A 23199-nucleotide genomic window follows, 5' to 3' on the forward strand; every position below is an offset into this window, starting at 1 on the left:
GCTAAGCTGCAAAACATACATGCCAAGACGCTGTCATCCATCAGGATGGCCGCTAGTCTTCTGGGGCTGAGCACACTTTGCGTTTGAGCTCGGCGCAGGGCCAGGGCCTGTTGTCTGTTTAGGCTGCTGCATGAAGGCGGGTAAATCTGTCATTGCCGTCTTTGCCGATGGAGGCAATCTCCGTAACTTAGTGACAGTGTTTCAGGGTTTTCCGGAGGAGGCTGCCCCTCGGCCCGGTTAGTAGTTGCACAGGCTATGAGGTGGGCAGCTTCGTTGCCGGTGTTTCCCTCGTGGCTAGGGACCCAGAGAAGCCTGAAGCTTATCTCCGGCCTCTGTAGTTTTCTGCTGCGGTTTGGCTTACTAGGCCCGATCTGAAGCTTTTGATCGTTGACAGTGAGTCCGATACTATGAAGAGCGTCCCTGCAACTGTGGTTACACTAGCAATGGCGGCCTTTTTCGCTTCTAGGATAGACCTCGCTGCGATTTCCTTGGTTCGGAGGATCTGCCGCATTCTGTCCACAGCTGCCATTGCATATGTGCCATTCCCCACAGGTGAGGCGTCCACGTACGCGGCTGGTTTGGCTGCTAGAGTCTTAAGAGATTCCACACGTGCGCGTTGGCATTTCTTGAGTTCACCCATGTTCTTCGGGGGTGGTGGTATGACCAGTTTGTTCCTAATGTCTCTCGGAATTTTCACTCTCTTGGTGGTTCCTGTGTGTGTGTGTGTGGGGGGGGGGGGGCAGATTCAGGAGTTGTAGGATCTCATGCCCTTGCTGTGTGCATGACAGCCTCTACCACTGTGCCGCTCTCTGCGCTTCCACGATTTCGGTGATGGTATTATGGAGTCCTAATTAATATAATATAATATTTGGGGTTTTACGTGCCAAAACCATTTTCTGATTATGAGGCACGCCGTAGTGGAGGACTCCGGAAATTTTGACCACCTGGGGTTCTTTAACGTGCACCTAAATCTAAGCACACGGGTGTTTTCGCATTTCGCCCCCATCGAAATGCGGCCGCCGTGGCCGGGATTCGATCCCGCGACCTCGTGCTCAGCAGCCCAACACCATAGCCACTGAGCAACCACGGCGGGTTTGGAGTCCTAATTGCATCAGTCTTTCGTTGTTTGCCCATGTAGGAAGTCCGGTGGCTACTCTGTAGACTGAACGCAAAAAAGTGTCGATCTTTTGTAGTTGAAGGAAAGGGCATGTGTACGATATCCTGCAGATGAAGCAAGCCTGGATTAGCCTGCATGCCTCTTTCTCTTGGAGTCCAAACTTGCGGCCAGTAATACGTCGCAGCAGCCCAATTACCTGGCGAGAGGTGCTTGCCAGTCTCTTCATAGTTTCTTTGCACGAGTTCTTTTCCTCTATGACGAGCACCGGTACTCTGATGGTGGCGACCTGGGGTACTACTTCTTTATTGACTATGATTTGCAGTGTAGTTTTGATTGCCTGCGTTGTTTTGCTAGCAATAAATAGTTCTGACTTGGTAGAGGAGCATTTGAGGCCGCTGCCGGCCACGTAGGCTTGTACCGTGTCAGCTACTGTTTGCAATGCCTGTTTGACGACCCGGGCATTGCCTTGCCTTGTCCAAATGGTAACATCGTCCACATAGATGGCATGGTGGATGAGCGGGATCTTGTTAAGTTCTTTGGGTAGGTTTCTCATTGCACAGCTGAAAAGGAAAGGAGATAGTAATGCACCCTGGGGTGTACCCCTAGTGCCGAGACTGATCTGAGGGCTGTTGATACCTACAATGTTGAAGATGGCTGTCCAGTCGCAAAGAAAGGCAATGATGTATCTGTGGGCCCGTGCCCCAACATTCATGTCCAATAGGTTTCCGAGTATGGCCTTGGTGTCTGACGTTATCGAACGCCTTGTGCACATCGAGCCCTAGGATTGTGCGCACTGCCCCATGGATTCCAGCATCCACACCGTCCCTTTTGAGCATCCACATGATGTCTTGCGTAGACACAGCTGGCCGAAAGCCAAAGAGGGTGGGTGGGAATTGGTGTTCCTCTACATGCTCGTAGAGGCGTGTTAAAACCACGTGCTCTAATGCTTTGCCCAGACATGACGTAAGACAGGGTGGAGATTCTTCAGTTGCAGCATTTTTCCAGGTTTGTTCAATGGCAGTGGGCCTGTGGCGGGCCCTGGTGCGTGGTGTGCTGACTGATAGCTGTAAAAGGTATAGTTTCTCTGAGCCTGAAAACGTGTAAAATTACTTACCGCAATCTGTTAGAAATGTTTCACTGAACTATAACTTCCTTCTAACAACGCACACCTCTTCTTTATAACTGTGTCGCGATAGCGATCAGGCAGTTAACGAATTACAAGCAATGAAATTCACACCTTGGTCAGCTGCCCAGGTCCCTCTTTCCAGGCTGTGATTGGAATAGGGTCGTTCTTGAAGGTTCTAATCGGTGTCCTGTCCCCGTGTCTGTACACCTGAGATTTGAAAAACGACAAGATGTTAAAAAGCTTTAGCCCCCGATATCCGACACACTTTCACATTTCGGTTGCTTTCCGTTGTTCTGTGTGCCCATGGCGCTTACATCGCACGATATATCTAGCTTTGCTGGTCCGCGCAACAGATTGCAGTCAACGTCCTCTCAGGAAAGAAGCCGGCTGGATGCCAGCCAAATGCACTCACTCCTCCTGCGCGCCCAGAATGGATGAACACATGCTGCTTACCACTTGAAGCAAAACGAGCGAACTGTCGGTGTTCTGGCCCGCTACTTGCTGACGTGTAGTAGTCGCAATGAACGCGAAGACGAGCGTAAAAGCCACCTTCACCGTCATGGTTCTGCAAGCAGCTGAATTCACTCAGGCATGTTAATAAGAGAACGCGGAAAAATTCACTAAGTAATTCGGCTACCGTTACGATAAAGAGCACATGAGTCTCAATCGACGATGGGGCAACTGCGCTATTATTTTATCGCATTATTATGTATCGTACACTCAAGAAGGAAATGTTCGCGCAAGCACAGCCACGTACAACAACAGCTGAGCCAACCGCGCGCTTGCTCCCTTTTGTCGTACGTAGACTCTAGTCGTACACGATAGTCGTACTAAATAGATGACATGGTGGTGGAGGTGGAGCCACAGAACACTTATACGTGGAGCCTAGGAAGCGTCAGCCGTGATTGGGGGATGTCACATGACCGTGCGGGGTGGTCGTCCGGCCGTATGTGTGAGTGCGCGCTGCCTGTGTGCACCACCTTTTGATTTCAGCGATGACTAGTTGGTCGTAAAGTCAAACTTTGACGAGCAGTCGTTACGATGCTAATGTAATGCCTTGTTGGATACACAGTTGGCTGCGCCCGTATCCCAACCGCTACTGTTTCAGGTACGCGCATGAGTGCAGTACACTGTACCAACGTCGTATAGTCTGCACCAACGTTGCTCTGCCCGTTGGATTTGATTCTGTGAAACGCAGCGTGTTTTCTCACTCGCGAAAACGAGTGAATGAAGTTAGTCAAGCCTGGTCATACCTTCGTGTGTGCGGATCGCACGACAGTATTGCTGCGGGATTCCTAGTTCAGGTGTACGGCCGATTGTCCATTTCGTCTTTCGCTTACAGCTTGTAGGTTCTGCAGGTTTCAGTCGACATGCTGTCGAGCCTCTTAAAGGAGCATCAACAGCGGCAGCACTTGAGAAGGGAAGAACAAGGTGTGCAAAGATCGCCGAGTGTCAGTTCTGCCTGGTGAAACAACGCAGCTTTTCCATTTTGCAGAGCGAAAGAAAAAGGAAGCCACAGCTGCTGCAAGCGCGTTGACATCGGCGATGGTAGATCATCTTAACGTCGGGTGAGCGTTCGGAACGATTTAATTTGTCGAGTGAATTCTGCATTCGTTATACGGCTGCACTAAGAATTTCAAACGTCTTTTAACTAATTTGTAGAGTGGCACAAGCCTACTTGAACCAGAGGAAACTTGATGCCGAGGCCAAACAGCTGCATACTAATGCCACCAACTTCAGCAAGCAAGCAGCCAATTGGCTCCATTTGGTAGACAACTTCAACCATGCGCTGAAGGTAAGTTGTGTGCCCCCTTGGCCGCAATGGGTTGAACAGGAAATTACCAATTGAGTGTGAGCAAACAAGACATATTCAAGAAACTCCCAACCGGTACTGCATCAAAGACCGAATCAACTGTGTGCATAAAGTGGACAATCCCGTTGAAATCGTATTACTTTGTGTGAACGGATCATCATCTTGAACTCATATTCGTGTAATAATGAAAGAACAATTAGACCAGTCTGTGTGCTCACCTCCATTAGCCATTAATGCAGCCTATTTCAAAGTAGCTCAGCAATGTGAAAGGAGGCGACATTTGTGTTTCCTATGCTTGAAAAGCTTGCCAAATAATTTATTTTATTTGTACGTACCGCAGCCCCATAGGAGGGCTATTGCAGGAGTGGGTAAAAACAGTGATGAACAAAAAATAAAGTGATATCAACAATGACTCTTACAACATTTGTGCAACAGTTAAAGAACTGAAAATAATTTTCATCGATATTTAAAAGCATCGGAACAGTGAAATGCATAAACATAAAGTATAAACTAAGTAGTTACATACTGGTTTTCATAGAGAGCACTTTCGAATTTGCTTATTGGGAGTGAACGAAGGCAGCCAGATAAGGAATTCCATACTTCTATAGTGCGGGGAAAGAAGCTGTACTTGAAATTATTTGTATGGGCATAGAAGAGGTTAAGATTAAGCTCGTGGAAGTTACGCATGCAAGAAGGCTTGGTGAAATATATGCTAGCTGTGTTTGAAGTATGATGGGTCTTGTTAATTATGTTTTGCAAAAATTTTAATGATTCCACATCACCTCGTACTGAAAGTAATGTTAGTTTCAGCGTAGGGAGGGCAGACGAGGGTGAAAAATAGCGGTCCTACCCGTGAAAAATGAAACGGATGGCTTTTTTCTGAACTGCTTCTGGTTTTATTATGGTATTTTGGTTATGGGGGCGACCAGACTGTGGCGGCTTAATGGATAACAGGGCGAACAAGAGCTTTATACATTAAGAGTTTAGTTGCCTTCGGAGCCTTCTGCATAGTACGACATAGGTATCCAAGTTATTTTAGTGCCTTTGAACGTGTTTGGTCAATGTGTATAGTGCATGAGAGATTGTGAGTAAATGTTACACCAGGGTATTTGTATTGTTGAACTCTGGTTAAAGATGATCTATTCAAAGAATATGTTGTAATTACAGGTGCTGCTCTTTTCGTGAAGGACAAAACAACCATTTTTAAAAAATTAATGTTAATTTTCCATTTTTCACACCAAGCACTGAAGGAGACAAAGGAATCATTCAGTCGTTTATAACTAGTCGCAGAGTCAGTCACGTCGTATAAGACACAATTGTCAGCATAAAGACGAATGCTGGGAGAAACAGTTTTTGGCATAAATTTGAATCATTGACATAAATTTAAAAAAAAGATAAAAGACCTAGGACAGATCCTTGAGGAACTCCAGAGCCTACTTCAAGTATCGATGACCTTGCAGAACTAAAGTCAATGTATTGGGACCAGTTAGAAAGGAAACTAGCAATCCAATCGACCAGACGGGAATTTTTTAGTATCGCATTTAATTTTTGCAAGAGGTGAAAATGAAGTAATGAATCGAAAGCTTTAGAAAAATCAATGAAGATAGTGTCAATCTGTTTGTCGAGATCCAATTGATAAGCAATGTCATGGGTGAAGTCGGTTAACTGCGTCGTAGTACTGAAACCACGTCTAAAGTCATGCTAGAAGAATGTTGTTCGACTCAAGAAAATGTATTATGTGATTGTAAATAATATGTTCCAGCATTTTGCATGATTGGGAAGTTAAAGAAATTGGTCTGTAATTTATTATGTCTGTCTTGTTACCTGTTTTATACAAGGGTATTACTCTTGCAAGTTTCCATGATGAAGGAATGATTCCTGTTTCTAGAGACTTATCGAATATAATTTCAAGATAGCATGATGTCCTTCTTGAATAGTGAAGTAAAAATGAATTCGGAATACCGTCAGAGCCACTAGACTTTTTTGTGTCTAAATTTAATATCAAATTAAGGACGCCATTACCCTCCGTGGTTGCTTAGTAGCTACGGTGTTGGGCTGCTAAGCACGAGGCCGCGGGATCGAACCCTGGCCATGGCGGCCGCATTTCGATGGGGGTGAAATGCGAAAACACCCTTGTACTTAGGTTTAGGTGCACATTAAACAACCCCAGGGGGTCAAAATGTTCGGAGTCCCCCACTACAGCGTGCCTCATAATCAGAAAGTGGTTTTGGCACGTGAAACCCCACAAGTTAAGGACGCGATTAACATTAACTGCAATGTCGGAAATAGAAAAATCTGAATCATCATCAAAAGCAGGGTATGAGAATCGTTTGTGTACACAGAATGGAAATATTCATTGAACGCATTGGAGATGCGTGTAGGATCGGTTGCAATGTCATCATTGATAGTAAATGAAGATGAAGAATCAGTAGTAGGCATGACAGAATGCCAGAACTTCCAAGGATTATTTCTTGGCAATCCTGGCAGCTAGACATGAAAGAAAAAAAATCTTTGGTCATATTCATTTTCAACTTTAGTTCCTCTTTGGCAGATGTGAATTGCATCTAGGTCATTACTGCATTTTGAACGTCGCAGTCTTCTAACGTGGCGTGATAATTGCAAAATTTCTCTAGTCATCCAAGGGATGGCACAATTTTTTTTCTTACTTTTTAACTGAACAACGCGTTGCATACACAGCTTTGTAATGTTTTCACATTGGCGAACTAGTGTATTCACGTCACAATCTTTACTGAGTGTGCAAAACGATTTGAAACGTTCTGATAAAACTTCAAGAATAGATATGTCGTCAGGGCGACTAAAGTCGAAAAAAGTTTGGATTTCGGCACGTGGTTTACAGACTGCAGTTAAGCGATATAAACGCTGCCTTGTGATCTGAAGTTCCATCAGTAATTTCACACTCGGACAGCTTATCAACAAGGTCTGAACTAATAAACACCAGGTCAAGAAGTGCGTTTTGTTTTGTTCCGCCATCAACTTTGTGTAAGCCCAAAAGATAAATAAAAGTTAATTAGTTCGCTACCTAAATAACTGCAATGCGATAGCGAGGGTCAGTGAATATCCGGTGTGTTAAAGTCTCCCATTAGAATTAAGCTAAATGCATGAAAACTGTGTGTGTTGATATAATCAGCAAGAAGGGGGAAAAAAGGTTATCAGGTGAGGAGGCAGGTGGATGGTAGAAAACAGAGACTATGATTGTTTTTTTTTTTTTTTGCCTAGGTACAATTTGCACCAAACAAACTCAAGATTTGCTGGAGGATGGATAACCAAAAACTTTAAATCATATTTGAATAAGAAGGGCGACACCACCTCCCCTTCCAGTTTTGCGGTCTGATCGGACAGCTACATAGCCGGGTAGAGTGATTTCAGAGTCATGTATGTGATCGTGAAGCCAGGTTTTGGTGACACCAAGGAAATGAGGGGAATAGGAGGCTACCAGGGAAAGAAACAGCGGAAACTTATTTACTAGACTTTTTGCATTCAAATTCAAGAAAGTAAGCTTGTAAGAGTGGCAGATATGTCAATGTGAAGACAACATAGCTGAGAGAGTGTTTGGGAAGCCTTCAGAAAGACTGGAATTATTCACTACGATGTTTGCAGCAAGACCTGAATCGTCAACTAGGGCGTTAGCTGTATCATTCCATCTGTAGCGGGCACCATGTATAAAAACGTGGTCATAATGCAACTTCCATGGTCACGAAAAGAAAAGGTTGCTGCCCATAGTTTCTTGCGAAGGCTGTACATTAGCCGAGAAATCTTCAGTAATGTAAAATCTTTTTCCTTTAAGCTTTGAGACAATTTTCATTATTTGTACTTTGTTCCTGAAGTGTAGTAGTACTCGTTATCTAACTGGGTACGATCTACCTTCACATTTGGTGCAAATTCTATGACAGCGTTCGATGGGTGGGCATTCAATTTGAAGTTTCTCTGTGAAAAGCTGGCATACATTAGACAAAAGCATGTGTGTGTTTTCAGCATTATGGTCACCAAGTCTGTGCAAAATTATATTGTTGCATCTGGAGCGATTTTCAAGGTCATCATTCTTTTTGATTAGTTCCGAAACGGCCTGAGATAAAGAGCATACATCAGAACCAGAATGATCAAACGAGACTTTAGGATCAGCGGTAGTTTTTTTCGAGGGCAGCCACACGGGATTTCAGAGCGTTGAAATGCTTGTTAACAGTTTGCTGGAAAACCTTGATGTCAGCGATGTCACGAGCCATCATTTTCTGCCCTGTCAATAGTTCGGTCAGCATTCCAGAAATATTGTTTGAGTCATTATCCGTTATATGAGGTTCAGACAATGCCTCCTTTACTAGATGCCTGCTGCGTGAGCTGAGAAGCTGGTTCCTGTCCCCTCTCCTCTTTCCTCCTTTCCACCCTGGTCGGCCGTGAGTGCTAGCTGCGGTGGCCGCTGCAAACCTAAATCACGCAGCCCTGCCTGCGAGATTTTAGCGGCATCTCGTGATCCCGGGGGCCGGACCCACGGTCTCTCGTCAAGCCATTGGTCGAGCGCGCCAGCTTAGTAATCATCACTTCCTCCGCAACAAGAAGTGGGTCGGCAGCGAGTGCTGTCTCTCCGCGAGTACCCTGAACTATGGGAACCTCCGCTCCAATGGGAAGACTAGCGACGTGGCAGGCATCTAGTAAAGGAGGCATTAGTTCAGATGAGCACGAAGTTTCGTCTGAATTACCGGTGTTACGAGTGGTCTTTCTCATAGGACCGGGATGTAATTCTACATCACCACTAAGGACAAGCCGATTTGTGCAGTACAGTGCGTGCATAAAACAAGACAAAAAGCACTGTGGGCAAGAGAGCAGCAGCAAACAATGATCATCTGATCTCAAACAATGGGCATGTTTAAAGTAACGTACCTGCACAAAAAACAAGACGCGATTAAGCATCCTGTCAGTGCTGCTGCAGTCTTCCGCACTGACGAGGGAAGCTGGGTCCAAGACTTTTAAGCATTGTATCGATGACGTTATTGACCAAGAGCATGCTCCCATTCATCCGATGATGTCACATATAAATTGGAACTATATGGCGTGACGATAGGACTGCTATCGCACTTGCCGAAGCTGTCACATGGGGAGGTGACGGGGCAGTTCGGACGCAGACCATCATACGCGGGCACAGGCTGTAGCTTCAAATGCAGTGCATGGTCAATGGACGCATCCATTTCAGAGAACCTCGAGGAAAAGCCAGTGTTGAAGATTCCAGGTAAACAGTAAAGAAACTGCACAAGAAACAAGACGCGATGAAGCATCCCGTCGGTGCTGCTGCGGTCTTGCCCACTTTTTGATGCATATATTGCTTCATAGCATAGTGTTGGTTTATTTCTGCAACATCAGGACTATGAAGAGTACACTTAACCAAGTAGAGAACTATATTTTAAGTTCACATTTCTAAGTACCACATATGGCATGTCATTCTAGTACCTGCAACCTGCAAGAATTATTGGCAGCATGCTCATGTGCTCTGCAGCCTACCTATATTAATGCTCACACCAAAGCATCTACCATATTTGCTTGATTCTACCGCCCCACCGATTGTAACGTGCAGTTATATTGCCACCCAAATGTAAAAAAAAAAAAATTAAAAAAATAACTTGTTGCCGATTCTACCGTGCACATCAAGTAATGAAACCTAAGTCGACGCATACCGTGTTGTATGGAACATACAAAGACATGCACACAGCTCAATTTTAGCAATTAGTCACAATTGGAGTCCAATGACATCTCCTTTTCACCATCTACTGACCACCGAAAGTCATTTCCAGTTTCATTTAATGCGTTAGAAATTCCGCACTGTCTTGCGCGACCACTGTCTGCGAGAGGGCATTCCATGCACCGTGGAGCCACCTTGCGATGTCTGATTACGTATGGCGAAATCCTCATGCATTAACATAAGGCAAGAATGAAGTACCCACCTCCTGACAAGTTACTCAATAAGTACCAGTCAAGAACATGGCAATTATTACAGATGTGCGCATTCCCCACACCCTCGCTGTAAAGTTGCATCTACCCAGATGTTTATATGCCACAATGAAAAGTGTGCAGGGTGGCTTGTGCCGACTTCAACCACATAATCTCGGCATGTCCAGTAGCAACACGCACTGTTAAACACAGCACTAACCCTACATTTAAAGTCACCATCACCGAGCAGTGGGAGGCTCCACTGCTCAGCGTATACCCGGAGAACCAACTCTTGGCAGTCTAGCTGGCCGCCACCTGAGAAAGGGGAGCTCCAGTGGGGCTAGTCTCCCAGCCCCCACTCCCCTTGACACCAGCATGGACATTTAATAAAATTCTCTCTCTCTCCCCCGAGTGTCGCTTTCTTTAGACAACCCGTTCAATGGTAGTGTGGCTAGCTACCTCGCCCTGAACTTTTTTTTAAAAATAAGAATCGGTCTCGTTTTTGATTTTGAGTGGAATTAGTTACGATTGTAACACGCATGCAGATTTGAACACATGTTTTATTAAAAAAAGGTGTGCTATAGAATTGTGCAACTATGGTACACTCACATTCTCATTTCCAAGAGGATGCTTCAATGCAATGTTATGTTCGCTGTGGAAAAATTCTGCGAGTCGGCACAAACTGTAGTGCTCTTTCAGAAGAGTTTATTAGTTGTTCAGAATGCTTTAACTGCCGTGCCCGAGTATACTTGTTTGGCTGCTAGTGCACAGCCCTGGCTGAGCCTGAGATAATTTGCGAGTGTGAAGCATCCATTAAATATGAAAACTTGTTACGCCATCTATCGAAAAGTTGGTTAAACTAAAATTTTTGGTAGGTTTTGCTTGTATGCGAACGATGATGTGACAAAACATACTGACCGTCGCTGTTGCCATAAGCCGAAGTGTTTTTTTGAATGCAGAAATTCAAAAACATCTAATGAACTGATTGAGAGGACTTTGTTGTCGATTAAGAGGTGTCTTTAATGGACGATGACATCAGTGAGGAGGCAGTGTTGCTTTTGGGACACCAATTCTAGTCAACATGATTGCCACAAGTATTATTTTTCCTTTTTAAAATAAACAGAAATTAAATGTTCTGCTACATATTGACAAATAGCCTGCTAATACCTGCTAAAAGGTCTGCTAATGTGTTCCTTACAAATTGAATTTGTTGCATGCCAGAAAAACACTTGGAACCCTAAGGGTTAATGCGAGCTTACATATTTCTACTAAAAATATTTAATATGTTTATTTGGCATGCAGGAACTTGGTGACATTGAAAACTGGGCAAAAAGCATCGAAGCAGACATGCGGACAGTGTCCAGTGCATTGGAGTATGCTTACAAAGGTGATTAGTACTTGTGCTTTGTATAGATAGTTGCAACTGCTTACCATCTTTCTTATAGTAGATATGTGCAACTGCTTACCATCTTCCTTTCCCCTAAGTCATTTCAATGTCTTTTTTTCTAGTGGGTCAGCAGGGATCCTGAACTTGTGCAATTTGCCTCCATGCCAGGTAGTGCAAGCAGGTAAGCTGTTCACATACTTGTTCAATAAAGAAAAATCCTTAACAGATGTATGCCAATCCGACAACTAATGCATCAAGGACAGCGAAGCTGTATAAGCTACTTCTCACGGCCGCACTCGAATTTAGTTTTAGTATGGTTGTGGCTGTCTGTTCTTAGTGAAGGCTCTATTGCTCTTAGTGAAGGCACCATTGCAGCACTGTGGAGACTGCTTTTACTGCCGCAGCCGCACAAACTTCTAGCTGACTTCCAATGTGGAGCCGGTATAATGTGGCACGAGAACAAAAACATTATGGGTTGCTGGCAAAAAAAAGCGCGTATAAGTTGTCAGTTCAAATGAGATATGCATGGTAAACTTTGTTATAATCATTGATCAATACGCTTCAAAAGTAAATTCGGGGCTCCGACACATGTTGTGTTGATTTGATATCGACCAGGCTGTTGTACACCAGCCCTTGCCACTGTACAAAAAATGTTGTGGAACTCCCTTTAACGGCTTTGCTGTGAAAAAGACCTCAATAGACTAGAAATTCTTCCTCCACATCTTCCTAGAAGACGAAGTTCTTCCTCCGGCAAATGGGTTCCACACAATTTATTTGTGTTAAGGTTTCCTGGTCTTTAGCCTTGTATAACCCTTTGTGCCAATAGACTGATTTCACTATGCTGCAAAGCATGCTGGTAGTAGTCTTCAGTGATGCTACTGGCCCAGCCCATTTCAGAGCAGAGCAGGCTCAGATTTCTCACATTTTTCTGAAATGTTGCAGGATGTAGCCGAGTTTGCCTCTTGGTGCTTTGGTAGCATCATCGAGTCCTTTATGGGCTGAAGGGAAAGTATGTCAACAAGCACATTGTGCTTGTGCCACAAATTCACTTAGACCTCGAGATCAGAAGGCAGTGGAAAAAAATTACGGGGGAGCCCATCTATGATGAAGTTATGCAAGGACATTTGCAAAACACCAATATACAGTTGATTCAACGTCTCTTACAACATTGTTCACTTTATCTGTTGTGCCCCAAGAGAGCAATCATGAGATGGTGCATGCTGAAGTGCAATACGTAAAATTCTGTGCCCCTTGTTGACTGTTAACCTGACGCCAAGGATGGTTACTCATCATGCTGCAGATCCAAGTTTCATTCCTCACACACTCAGTTGCCCAGTGAAGCCAAAGTGGGTGGGGGTAGGCAAAGAATGCTTTTGCATTCAAATATTCTACAATAGGAGTAGGGTTGAGATCATACCCCCTCCTCTCATGTCGCCTGCGCTTAAAGTTAACTGCAAAAGTTTACAATGACATTCTGACACAAACATGACACAAGAAAACTGCATCAATGAAACACGCAAAGTTTTATGTGGCCAAAGGCAGCCAGATGACGGTGGCAAAATGGAAAGAATGGACGGACAGATAACTAAGTATCAAGCTTTAAATGCTGTTGCAGTAGACACTGCACGCCATATCAAGTCTAAGCCTAACTTCCAAGTCTAAGTCTAAGCTTTCAAAGTTATAGTATATATATCCAGGACCATTATTTGACTTAGGCAAAAGCAGCAGCGCTACATGCCATGGATTGTTTCAGTCAAGATAAAATAATTAAAAGAGGTGTTGGTGCTCGGCTGAAAAACACAATGTGGCATGGCATGTATTGCGCAGTATAGCTGTTTGTAGAGAGAAAAACATCTGTTGCAATGTCTTGCCCGTATTGCCATTCTATATATGCAGTCAGTGATCACGAAGGTGCTGGTGTATTTGCGCCACTTCACCACTTGTGCTATGTGAAGTTCTGCAAATTAGTGTTCTTGGTTAAGTATTCTACGATCTTCTCTTAGGCATGTGAAGTAGTTTGTGATGGAATTATTGGAAAACTGTGCAATTTCAACATTGCCACATTAGGTCGCCTTTGATGTCATTCTATGTTTAAGATTAACCTCTTGTAACTAAATTTTCCAAAGACTTCAAAGTGTTTGTAGGTGTGGCAAGACTTCAGAAATACCTTTCACATAATTTGCTGCAACACTGTGCACTTTGTAAGCTTGCTTGGGACAATTTAAATGGGCATCTACCACAAATGCCCTATATTCTTGCTACATCTTGTTTTTTTGTGGAAATCAAACTATCTCACATTTATGGCAGCTTCGATTAGTTGGCATTGCAGAAGTGGATCTTCAAATTATTGCGCCTGATTTTAGTGTTAGCCTCATTGGAAACTGCCAAGTTATTTTTCAAATTATGCTGATATGTTCCCAGTCAATCATACATTCATCAGAATCTGCATTTCTCTCATTTATGCAGGGGCATGGAATAGATATGTAGCATGATTGTGAAAACTTGCTTCTATTCTGTACGTTCACCATAGCGTTCCGCTGGATTTTTATTTTGGGTGAAACAACAGAGTAAGTGTAATGATTAGCAGTTTTTTTTTTTTTTAGTGTGGATATATCTTTACATTCCATCAATTTTGCTTGCACCTGGAAAGCTCTTTTGTTTCTCACTTGCTGCCTTTAAGAAATGACATCACAGTGCAAAATGTTTTGTTAACTCATTTTAATGTTCTGTTGAAACACTTTTTTTTCTTTCATTACATGCGGGCCTACTCAGTTTTTTTTTTTTACTAGACATAGCCCAGTATATCAACCTGCCAAAATGTCATATCTCGAGGCTTGTAAAATGTCCAGAAACTGCAGCAACTAACCTCTTGTGTCTTGCATGGTTTCTTTCAGAGCTTGTCAACCAGTCACCTTTCCCAAACCGACAATGAGCTTGTGGACATCTACCTGACTAAACAGTCAGCTCTTCGTGAGCAGATGGCACAATAAAAATTATGTGAAAATTTTGCTTTCTCAGTTCTTTTGTGATGGTCTCTTATGAAGTGCATGATTATGAAAGGATATGTGTCTCAGACTTAGGGCCATCTTGCAGCATGGTGTTATGCAATCAGCACAGATGTGATCTTTCCACAATATTTCATCCCTTAGTTTCGACCAGACCGACATTCATATAGGTTGTCATGCTGAAGACAATAAAAACTTCGGCTGAAAATGCAGTCCTGCACACAGATCACATTGTGACCAGTTCCCAAAACTCGTGGCCTGGGCCAAATATGAAGTTCACTCGAGTTGCACGAAGATTAAATAGCGAGGTAGCTGCTTCCAGCTTGCCTTGACAGGGACAAGAAGAGAGCCATCATATGGGAGAGTGCAAGTGTGATTATGAGGTCGGGCATCTGCATGGAAACCTTTCAAATGCATCATGGTTGAAGTGGTTCATGCACAAATCGGCACAATGACTGAAAATGGGTGGCTGGCGAGGTCTGCCTGGACAGAAGCCACAGCGTCCAGAACTGTGTCCCGTTGGGCAGCACACCTTTCGTGGGAAGGACACACAAGCGCGGCCAATGGCATCTCGGCACAGCTTCACTGGTATGGGGTGCTGCTGCAGCAGTCTCCGGAGGTGGTGCGGTAAGGGCAGCAAAGCTGGACATGCCACTGGCGCACATTCAGGCGTGTGCTGAGCTGCCGACCTTTTCAGCAAACTTCTCATTCAATGCCGTCAAGCTCGAGCTCCTCTATTTGTGCCTCTATCTCGCCCTGGCGTGCTACTTTCTCAAGTTGCTCAGGTTCAGGGTTGGCTAGGTCGCCAGACTCTATCCTCCTCTTCAGCTGCTCTATGTCTCGCAGCTTCTTGCGCAAGTTGCGCAGTTTCTTGGCAGGGTCAGCGCAAGCAGATGGTGGCTGTGTTGGCTCTTCTAACTTGACCTGCGACTCCAGAGATGTCGCCAGTTGCTCCACGGTGGCTTCAGAAGCCTCGGCACATTTGCCAGCAGCCTTCTTTTTCTTCTTCTTCTTTTTGGCTGCTTCTGGCTGCTGCTGTGCCGCTTGTTTAGCTTCATACTCTTCAATCTCTGCTTTTGACAGCCCAACAGGGTACTTGGTCCCGGACTGGCTCTTGGCCCACAATTTTCCTTTGCTCTCGTACCTGCACAATGCCAACAAAAGCAACATACTTATACAAGACTATAGTCATTCTTTCCAGGTAAACTACACAGCATAGCCGAACTTGCAACCTACCAACATAAACAGGTTACACACAACTGTTGCATCTACAACTACCATAGTTTCTTAACAGGTGCACTGTTGAAAAATGTGTGCAGCCAGTAAACGTGCAGCTAATACAGTAAAGGTTATCTGCACTATGCATTTGGTAAACTAATCCTTGGCATGTGCAGGTTCATGATGGATGTCCGGATGTCCTGACTCCCCCCACCTTAAACTTTGTGAGCGCAGCATCTGACAAACTCTTGCCCTTCTTCTCAGCTGTTGCTGCTCATTTGCTCTGGAGAGACAAGAAAGACTTAATGATTACTGAAGAGAACCTGCCAGCACATAAAAACCTCGTAGTAAAGAAAGCTGGCACGGATGTTGGACTCTCCTCTTCCCGCCAAGCTACACAAAAAAAAGTATAAATCCTGTTTGACTATATTAAGTACTGCCCCTTCGTTATCGGGACGCACACAGCCGGCATGCATACCTCTAAGTATTTTTGTTACTTTTACATCCAGCCAAAACTGATATAAAGCTACATTATTGCAGTCTCTATATGCTTCAGGCAATCAGTTCCATTGGGGCCAGCACAGAAGTAAAGTGACATGCTTGAATGCCAATGCTTCTTTAAAAAAGAAATGTTAGAACGCTCACCTGCAATGCAAATTCATTATTATTATTATTGATCGTAATGATCTGCGCGGTCATTATCGATCACCATCTCAAACTCGGACCCCCCTTGAAAAAAAGCTTGCCTTGGATCTATGCGTGAATCTTGGTTATGAAAATCGCAATCCAAGCTGGGCAAACTGAACTTCACTGGCACACATTCTAAATTTGTTCAACAAGCAAGACCATGCATGGTGATGTGAAAACCTGCGCAAGTGTTCATCTAAGCATGCCTGTCGGTATTTCTGTGAGAATTCCCGAATGTCACTACACATGTACTGAACCAGGCCAAGGGTAAAGTTGGCCATTTTTTAAAAAATCTGGTTACATGCACCATAAAAGTGCCTGGTAATCTAATTGACTGGCTAGCACCTGTAAACACTATATACTTTTATTGCAAACAATAATATTTGCTCAATGTACTTTGCTCAGAGCACTCTCGAGTAAGATGCACATTGATGTTTTCATTTACATTCTTCCACAAACATTTTAAGTTATGCTAATGCAAGCAGAGTAATAGAGTAATGACAGCTTTCATTGTGCAAATTGTTATTGTCACTATACATAAGTGGCAATAAGGATATTTTAAACAGTTCAGAGGTCCCAGGAACCAACATTTAAAAGTGTGGCGCACATTTGTCTTTCATAAGCTTTATAAAATGCTGTGTTTTAATTGAACTCACAGGGGAACCTCTTCCTGGGGCACGTAGCCATCTTTGACACGTCGTGCCTTGCGCCAAGTTCCATCAGGTCTTTGTGTTGCTGGTATATAGGAGCCTGCAAGGTGTGTTTGGCAATTAGAAAGCAATTACAGTGATGACTCCCTCTATAGAACTCGGACAACAATGAAAATACTTGGCAACTACTTCCACAGCCTACGTTCATATCTCGTATGCCCATTTTTTCAAGAGTTCGTAATTTGCTAAAGATAAGACAACCTCTAGGTGCCTTATGCACACTCATTTATCACTATGCCGAGTGAACCACTAGTAGCGGGTAGCACATTTCAATACCGTTTATCAACTTTGCGTACGATAACGACGAGGTGTTCAATGATAGACATGAATACAGCAAAAGAAGTGTGAGAAGGTTGTTTGCGCACCATTTCCAAGAATGCAAAATTCATTTCTGTGAAGTCTATCCTACGTCTTTTGGACACTCTTGGCGAACACTAAACTCGATGAAACAGGCACAGCGGGCCCAAACTCGTGTCTGCGAGAGGTCATAACCGAGTCGCCTCGCTTTGCCGAATATGAGGAGGAAGCACTTATTTTTGGCCAGTCGCATGCAGACCTGCCCCTTCGCAAATATTTCCACGGTTATTTTTGAAACCACCGCACTGACACCGAAACGTGCTTTAAGCGCTAGTCGTACTGCAACAATTTGGTGCATTGTGGTGAAGCAAAGAGAATACACGAACATGTGCTTTCCCAGTCAGAAATCTCGAGAGCAATTCCTCGCACTCTCGGAGATCAATTATTCGCAGCATGCATGAGGCCAACTGTCCATGCCATGAGAGGTTTGATTTGCGCTGGCACTCGCTTGGGAACCAAAAAAAAAAAAAAAGAAGCATGGCTTCGCAGCGAAGGCACAGGCTCTCCTCCGGGGCACCAATCTCGATAACGTTGCATTTTTTTTTTCACTCTCAATGCTGCAACATTTAAAAAAGAAAGTAAATACTTCGCCCAAAAAGAAAAAAAAAATCGCCGTCATAGGCAAAACGCCGGGTGCGCACACGCCGTGTGCCCGCACGGATAAAAAACAAAACAAAAACCGATCGGTGATGACGTATGTTAAAGCCTTAGCCTAATCAGTAGAGTGATATTATAGCACAGATATAATTACCGCACACAAAGCTTGCAAGCATGCACAATGAATGCAAAGCAAGAATACCTTTCTCATCTGTCGCATACAATGCAGCCATCTCAGTCGACGCCATCGTGATTGTCGTAGCCCCCTGGAGGCCGTTTAGAGCGACGCTCGCAAGGGTTTTATTCATATGGTCCATATGGTCTTTATTCTATGTCTACAGTTACAGTGCCTTGCAGTGCCTAGAATGTGTACTAGAATATTCTATAGTGCACTGTAGTTATATCACTGCAATGTCTTTAACATGGATGCTACAGAGCGGACTGAACCTACTGCTGCTAAATAAAAATAAGTATTACCGTTCAATGAGTTTTTCAAGGTTGGAAATGATCACACTATTGCACCTTGTATCGCGTATCATGTGCAAAAAGAATGCAAAAGTAATACTGGTGTCACACGGCGCACTTTTGATCGCGATCAAGCCCGATCCGGATCGAATTTTTCGGTCGTGATTGGCTCCTTTGTCACTAGCCCGTACTCAAACCTTGCTCCTTAGCACAAGCTGCGCGAGGGAGCCAAGGCAGCGCTAGGTTCTGCACGAGCCCGCTCGCCATCAAAACGCCCTTGAAACTTTGTGTTCGGTTACAGTGTACTAGAATCACTATAGTTCGGTTACGAGATGACTCCCGATGCATGGGCGATGCCGCGAAATCCAGTCCGCTTTCACAATGTTCGCGCTAAAATGTCTTTTTCGAGCGTGAAAATGACATTCTAGAGAAAATCTAACATGATTCCGGCGCCGGGAGTTGTTTTGGTCGGTGGCGCATGACAGCACAAAAACATTTGGGAAAACAAGCAATGCCACTTCGCCAGACCCTCTGGCGTCCTCCAGGGATGATACGACGTCCGCGACGGAGTCAGCAGTGCACCGGTGACGACGGAACCCTGTCTGTTGTTACGGGAAGAGTTCGTGAGATCCACTCGAGGCGCACCAATGCTACCGACTCGAACACCTTGCGGGCCGCCTAGGTGAGGGACATACACGGGCGTGTAGGAGGTGAGTGCCTTGGCAGACTTTCTCGGTTTCAAGACTGGCACAACGACAGCCATCGACCATTCCTCTGGAAGGCAGCCAGACTGCCAGATATTGAAGTAGTCCAGCAGCCTGTCCTTCTCCGAGCGAGCCAGGTTCCGTAGCATTTGGAAAGTGATGCCATCCAATCCCGGTGCACTGCGATCGCTTCGTGCGGCCCAGATGGACAAAAGCTCGTGGCGAGTGATCGGCTGCATGGTCGTACAGGGCTGCAATCTGCTCCTTTGTCCAGGAAGGGCGGTGGCTGAGCAGGCAGCTCTGGTTTGGGGCCTGCTTCGGTCCACCGGTAGAACAATAGTCGGCCAAAACCGGTATGAGAAGAGGTCCACTAGTCGCTCCGCCAGGTCCACGTCGCCGATCCCCAAGGTGATCGCCACGGCCAGAATTGGTTGGCGTATCGTGGCACCTTGCAGGAGCGATCGTAGAAATTGTGACGCCTTCGAACCGTGATGAACACCCGAGATGGTTGAGCAGGCACTCTGCCAACTCAGTCGACGCCTCAGGTTGGCCTGGCGTCGACATATGGTGTCTATCCGGCGGAAGACAGTCCAGTGCTGAGGCCGCTTGGTCTGCAGAGCGCGGCGCTCTGCTTGGCGTCGTGCGGCCTATAGATTAAGCAGCCGTAGGTCCGGCAGGGACTGGGCTGGCTGTATGGTCATCACCTGGACGGTGGCCGCCGCTGCACTGTCTTGAATAGCCCGCATAATTTCCCCGCTGGCATTGTTGGCGAGGATCCGACGGAAGGCATCCCAGTGGATCAACGTGCTGGACCTTGACCTAGGGGATCGAGCGGACACGGCCGTCAGCATGATAACAAGGTGATCGGACCCCCAAGTGTCAGGAGCCTGAAGTGTAGCAGCTACCAAAGCGTTGCCGCGGGGGTTGCAGCTGCAGCTACCCCAGGCTGTACGATGTGCATTGAAGTCACCACAGAGCACACGCTCTTGTCCCAGACGGGCAGACAGCGGCAACAGGCAGCGAGCGTCCCAGGGGCGGCAGGGCACACAGATGCTCGCCACAGTATTGTCCGTAGATCCGAGCCCCACGGTCACCGCAAAGCACTCCGTTGGTCCGCTGGTCACGTCAGCAACCGGTATCTCGGCGTGAGGGATGGAGCAGCGCACGTAGACCTGACAGCTTGGGGCAGCTTGCGTATGGCCGGCGACCAGGCAGGGGCAAGCAGAGCAGGACGCCACGAAGAAAGTCGTGACGCTGAAGTACCCGATATGTAGCCGGGGAATCGGAGCGCCTCAGCCGACATGCCAACTTCCTGCAGTGCGAGTATGTCGTAATCGCCCCGCAGGATACGCTCCGAGAGGTCAGCTTGACGCCGCCGCAACAAGCGCGTGTTCCACTGCAGCAACTTCGGGCGGCGGCGACAGTTCCCCTGGAGGTTAACCATGGTGACTAACTACCAGGCACGTACCCAGGATCTTTTTTCTCGAGGGGGGGGGGAGGGCAACCCAAAGTAACTTTTCTATGCAAATCAGGGGGGAGGGTACCTTAACTATTACAAATGTGAATAGTGCGCAGCATTCGCCACAAAGACGCGTAAACAAAAGATAATTGAAATAATTAAGGTGTACCGCATAAGTACGCGTTTGAGATACACCTCTCCTTTACTTGACAAACAAGGAACCACATCAAACGGACTGGCGCATGACAGAAGCGCAGGAAGAACACTGCCAAGAACAAGTCAACAAGCGAAAGTGTAGAATAAAGATTTCTAATAGCGTGTATATATATATATATATATATATACAGGCTTGAGGTGATGGCCAAGGCGATGGCTGTCTCCTCCGCTACGAGGGCGCTGGCAGTACGGACCGTCATCGAGACCACCTCTTGAAGGTTATGGTCGACAACGCTGGCCGTCATGGCTTCTCCTTGGGGGTACTGCGCGGCATCTGTGTATAGTGCGGTGGGTAGACTGCCATATTTTGTCTCTAAAGTCTTCGCGCGAGCTTGGCGACGACCGGCATGATGTTCCGGGTGCATGCTTCTGGGGATAGGGCCTACCTTGATGTATTTGGGAAGTTGCCTAACGATGCGTGGTCACCAGTCCCGTACAACCGCGTAGAGCACAGGACGCTGCGGTTCTAGACGTACTGCGCCCACCACGGAAGGTTAGAAAAACACCCACGTTATTATAATAAGCACAGCAGAGAAGTTACATGGCTACGTCAGGCGGCTCAACTGAAAACTGCAGAAGCGTCATTCAAAACTCACGGAATTATTCTCCACTTCCGGCCGCGTTTCCTCTACTTCCTTTTTAAATAAAAAGATGTTGATCGACAAATCTTTCCACAAACAACGGTTACATTTGCTAATTTTCGCTTTTCCTTCCTGTTTGGCTGTTGTCTTGGCTTTTTCTCTTAGTAGGTCGCTTAATTTCTCAACTCTTTGCGACTGTTGCTTCCAGTTGACAATTTTGCACGAAAAGTGCTGCACAATTAGAGAAACACCAGACGAGGTAACGGGTGGGAGTCATATTGCTTCTGGGTTTAACGATTATATCAGGATCTGATGAGGGACGCTGTTTTACATTACTTTATTTTCCACCTTATCTAACCCATATCGCGGGTATATGCTTCCGAGAATCTGCCAGCGTCGCGGCGAGCCGTGTAATGATTGGAGTCGGGCATGAAATAGATGGTAACTGGACCACGCCGTCATCCAACTCATCCACGCTGAGGACGTTGTTGAAAGGAGGGACTTGTTCTCATCGAGAACGAGGAATATGGAATTTATTTACAGTATCTACATGAGAACGTTACAGTTCATCAGTATAACATGACTGAAAGAGTGCATGCACACTCACCAGCCGCGCCACGGCTGCTTATAAGCACTCTGTCCTCCCTAGATCCCTAGGTGAGGGAAACGGCCGTTCAACCGTCGACCGATGGGAGCTTCCAAAGTCATCGTCGGCGACCCGCCTTTGAGGGGGAGGGTTTGCACACTCAATTCCGCACAGGTTTCATTAACCACACCGAGGTGAGGGAGTTCTCGCAGACACGGGTCTTGCCCTGAGCAGGCGCCTCTTGGTCCCAGAGTTCACCCCGCAAACAGTGGCCGCCGCGTCTGTCCATTGACTGACGACTTCTAAGACCCGTGAGACGGCGCCGCTAAACACCTTCCTGGTGTTCCACTGCTTCAAACAAACCGTGACGGTGACGGCAAATCCACTAACAATACTTGGTCCGCCTATCGCGCCTAGACATGGTGGCGCCGATGGGCTGGGGACTGTCGTATTGTCCTTTCAAAGCGAGTCACCGTTCGGTTGGGGACTGTCACTTCCCCGAAGATCGCCAGCCTCCGCAGGTCGAACGTAACAGTCGTCACTCGGTCTAGGAAATATTGAAGCAAAAGGAAAAGTTAAACGCAACTGGCGTTTTCTCCAGCCGCAACTCGTTCCACGAACATATTGACACATGTACTTGTTTATCTTTTCCGGGTTACCGCTTGTGACCGCCTAATAAATGTTATCGCACAGCGCAGGACGCGCCTGCATATATCGGAAGTTTCTGGAATGTTATCGATGGTACCATCTGCTGACTGTCACCGAACCTTGTGTAATCTGACTACATGTATGCGCAACGCGAATAATGTAGAACTTTGTGGAAGACATGCGGGTCCCAGCGATTCCTCTGGAACATTCGACGAATGATGTATAAAAGCCGACGCGCTTGACCCGCTGATCAGACTTTCGACGATCGCCGAGTGTGTTCGCCGCTATCGTTATTTGAGCGTAGCCTGCTTTTGGGGGCACAAGTTCGCCCAATAAAACGCTTGTTTCGTTAATCATAGTTTTGCTGCCTTCTTCACCATCACTACTACGTGACAATATAGACCAGATGACTACGAACTGAATCCCTTCCCTTGTCCCTGGGTCAGTCTAAACAAAGAAGGTTGAATTAACGAAGCAACAGCGATGCGCGTGATCGTTGAATAGATGGTGACAACTGAAATTATCTGGAGTTAATCGCGCGGGCACCGAATCGATGAGAAAACTGGCCTTCACACCCCAGGAGATGCCG

General features: G+C 45.9%; 3 protein-coding genes across 6 annotated transcripts in view; 1 reads left to right on the forward strand and 2 right to left on the reverse strand.

Annotated features, from left to right (window-relative positions):
- Nucleotides 1-3039, reverse strand: part of LOC135906955 (prostatic acid phosphatase-like) — a 37701-nt gene extending 34662 nt beyond the window's left edge. Inside the window, exons 1-2 of the mRNA XM_065438588.2 lie at nucleotides 2697-3039; nucleotides 2355-2450 (exon numbers count right to left, since the gene is read on the reverse strand). Of these exons, the coding sequence (XP_065294660.1) occupies nucleotides 2355-2450; nucleotides 2697-2804 (204 nt within the window). The 5' untranslated portion in view covers nucleotides 2805-3039. The remainder of the gene's footprint in view (nucleotides 1-2354; nucleotides 2451-2696) is intronic.
- A 123-nt stretch (nucleotides 3040-3162) lies between these two features.
- Nucleotides 3163-14394, forward strand: Blos1 (biogenesis of lysosome-related organelles complex 1 subunit 1). 3 transcript variants are annotated; one of them, XM_065438593.2, is made up of 7 exons: nucleotides 3163-3195; nucleotides 3586-3674; nucleotides 3739-3811; nucleotides 3906-4038; nucleotides 11293-11377; nucleotides 11500-11558; nucleotides 14272-14394. In XM_065438593.2, exons 2-6 carry the CDS (start codon nucleotides 3614-3616, stop codon nucleotides 11517-11519), a joined length of 372 nt encoding a protein of 123 aa, XP_065294665.1. In that variant the 5' UTR covers nucleotides 3163-3195; nucleotides 3586-3613; the 3' UTR covers nucleotides 11520-11558; nucleotides 14272-14394. The 3 variants fall into 3 exon arrangements, with proteins under 3 accessions (XP_065294665.1, XP_065294664.1, XP_065294663.1); XM_065438592.2 differs by having other exon boundaries at nucleotides 3166-3351; nucleotides 3602-3674; XM_065438591.2 differs by having other exon boundaries at nucleotides 3168-3351.
- Nucleotides 14081-18291, reverse strand: Pym (partner of Y14 and mago). Of its 2 annotated transcripts, none has more exons than XM_065438589.2 (3): nucleotides 18154-18291; nucleotides 16944-17037; nucleotides 14081-15526 (listed from the first exon to the last, which is right to left on the reverse strand). In XM_065438589.2, the coding sequence occupies exons 1-3, from the start codon at nucleotides 18266-18268 to the stop codon at nucleotides 15088-15090; spliced, it is 648 nt and encodes a 215-aa protein (XP_065294661.1). In that variant the 5' UTR covers nucleotides 18269-18291; the 3' UTR covers nucleotides 14081-15087. The 2 variants fall into 2 exon arrangements, with proteins under 2 accessions (XP_065294661.1, XP_065294662.1); XM_065438590.1 differs by lacking the exon at nucleotides 18154-18291 and adding an exon at nucleotides 18106-18148.
- Nucleotides 18292-23199: the final 4908 nt, after the last annotated feature.

The sequence above is a fragment of the Dermacentor albipictus genome, chromosome 1 (genome assembly GCF_038994185.2).
Source record: "Dermacentor albipictus isolate Rhodes 1998 colony chromosome 1, USDA_Dalb.pri_finalv2, whole genome shotgun sequence".
Classification (NCBI taxonomy): Eukaryota; Metazoa; Arthropoda; class Arachnida; order Ixodida; family Ixodidae; genus Dermacentor; species Dermacentor albipictus.

Excerpts from the sequence above, each read along its gene's own strand:
- Blos1 (XM_065438593.2), top strand. The coding sequence starts at position 3,614 with ATGCTGTCGAGCCTCTTAAAGGAGCATCAACAGCGGCAGCACTTGAGA. Across the intron at positions 3,675-3,738 it reads CTTGAGAAGGGAAGAACAAG|AGCGAAAGAAAAAGGAAGCC; the intron begins GTGTGCAAAGAT and ends TCCATTTTGCAG. Across the intron at positions 11,378-11,499 it reads ATTGGAGTATGCTTACAAAG|TGGGTCAGCAGGGATCCTGA; the intron begins GTGATTAGTACT and ends CTTTTTTTCTAG.
- Pym (XM_065438589.2), bottom strand. The coding sequence starts at position 18,268 with ATGGACCATATGAATAAAACCCTTGCGAGCGTCGCTCTAAACGGCCTC. Across the intron at positions 17,038-18,153 it reads GTATGCGACAGATGAGAAAG|GCTCCTATATACCAGCAACA; the intron begins GTATTCTTGCTT and ends CACACCTTGCAG. Across the intron at positions 15,527-16,943 it reads CCCCAGGAAGAGGTTCCCCT|GTACGAGAGCAAAGGAAAAT; the intron begins GTGAGTTCAATT and ends GGCATTGTGCAG.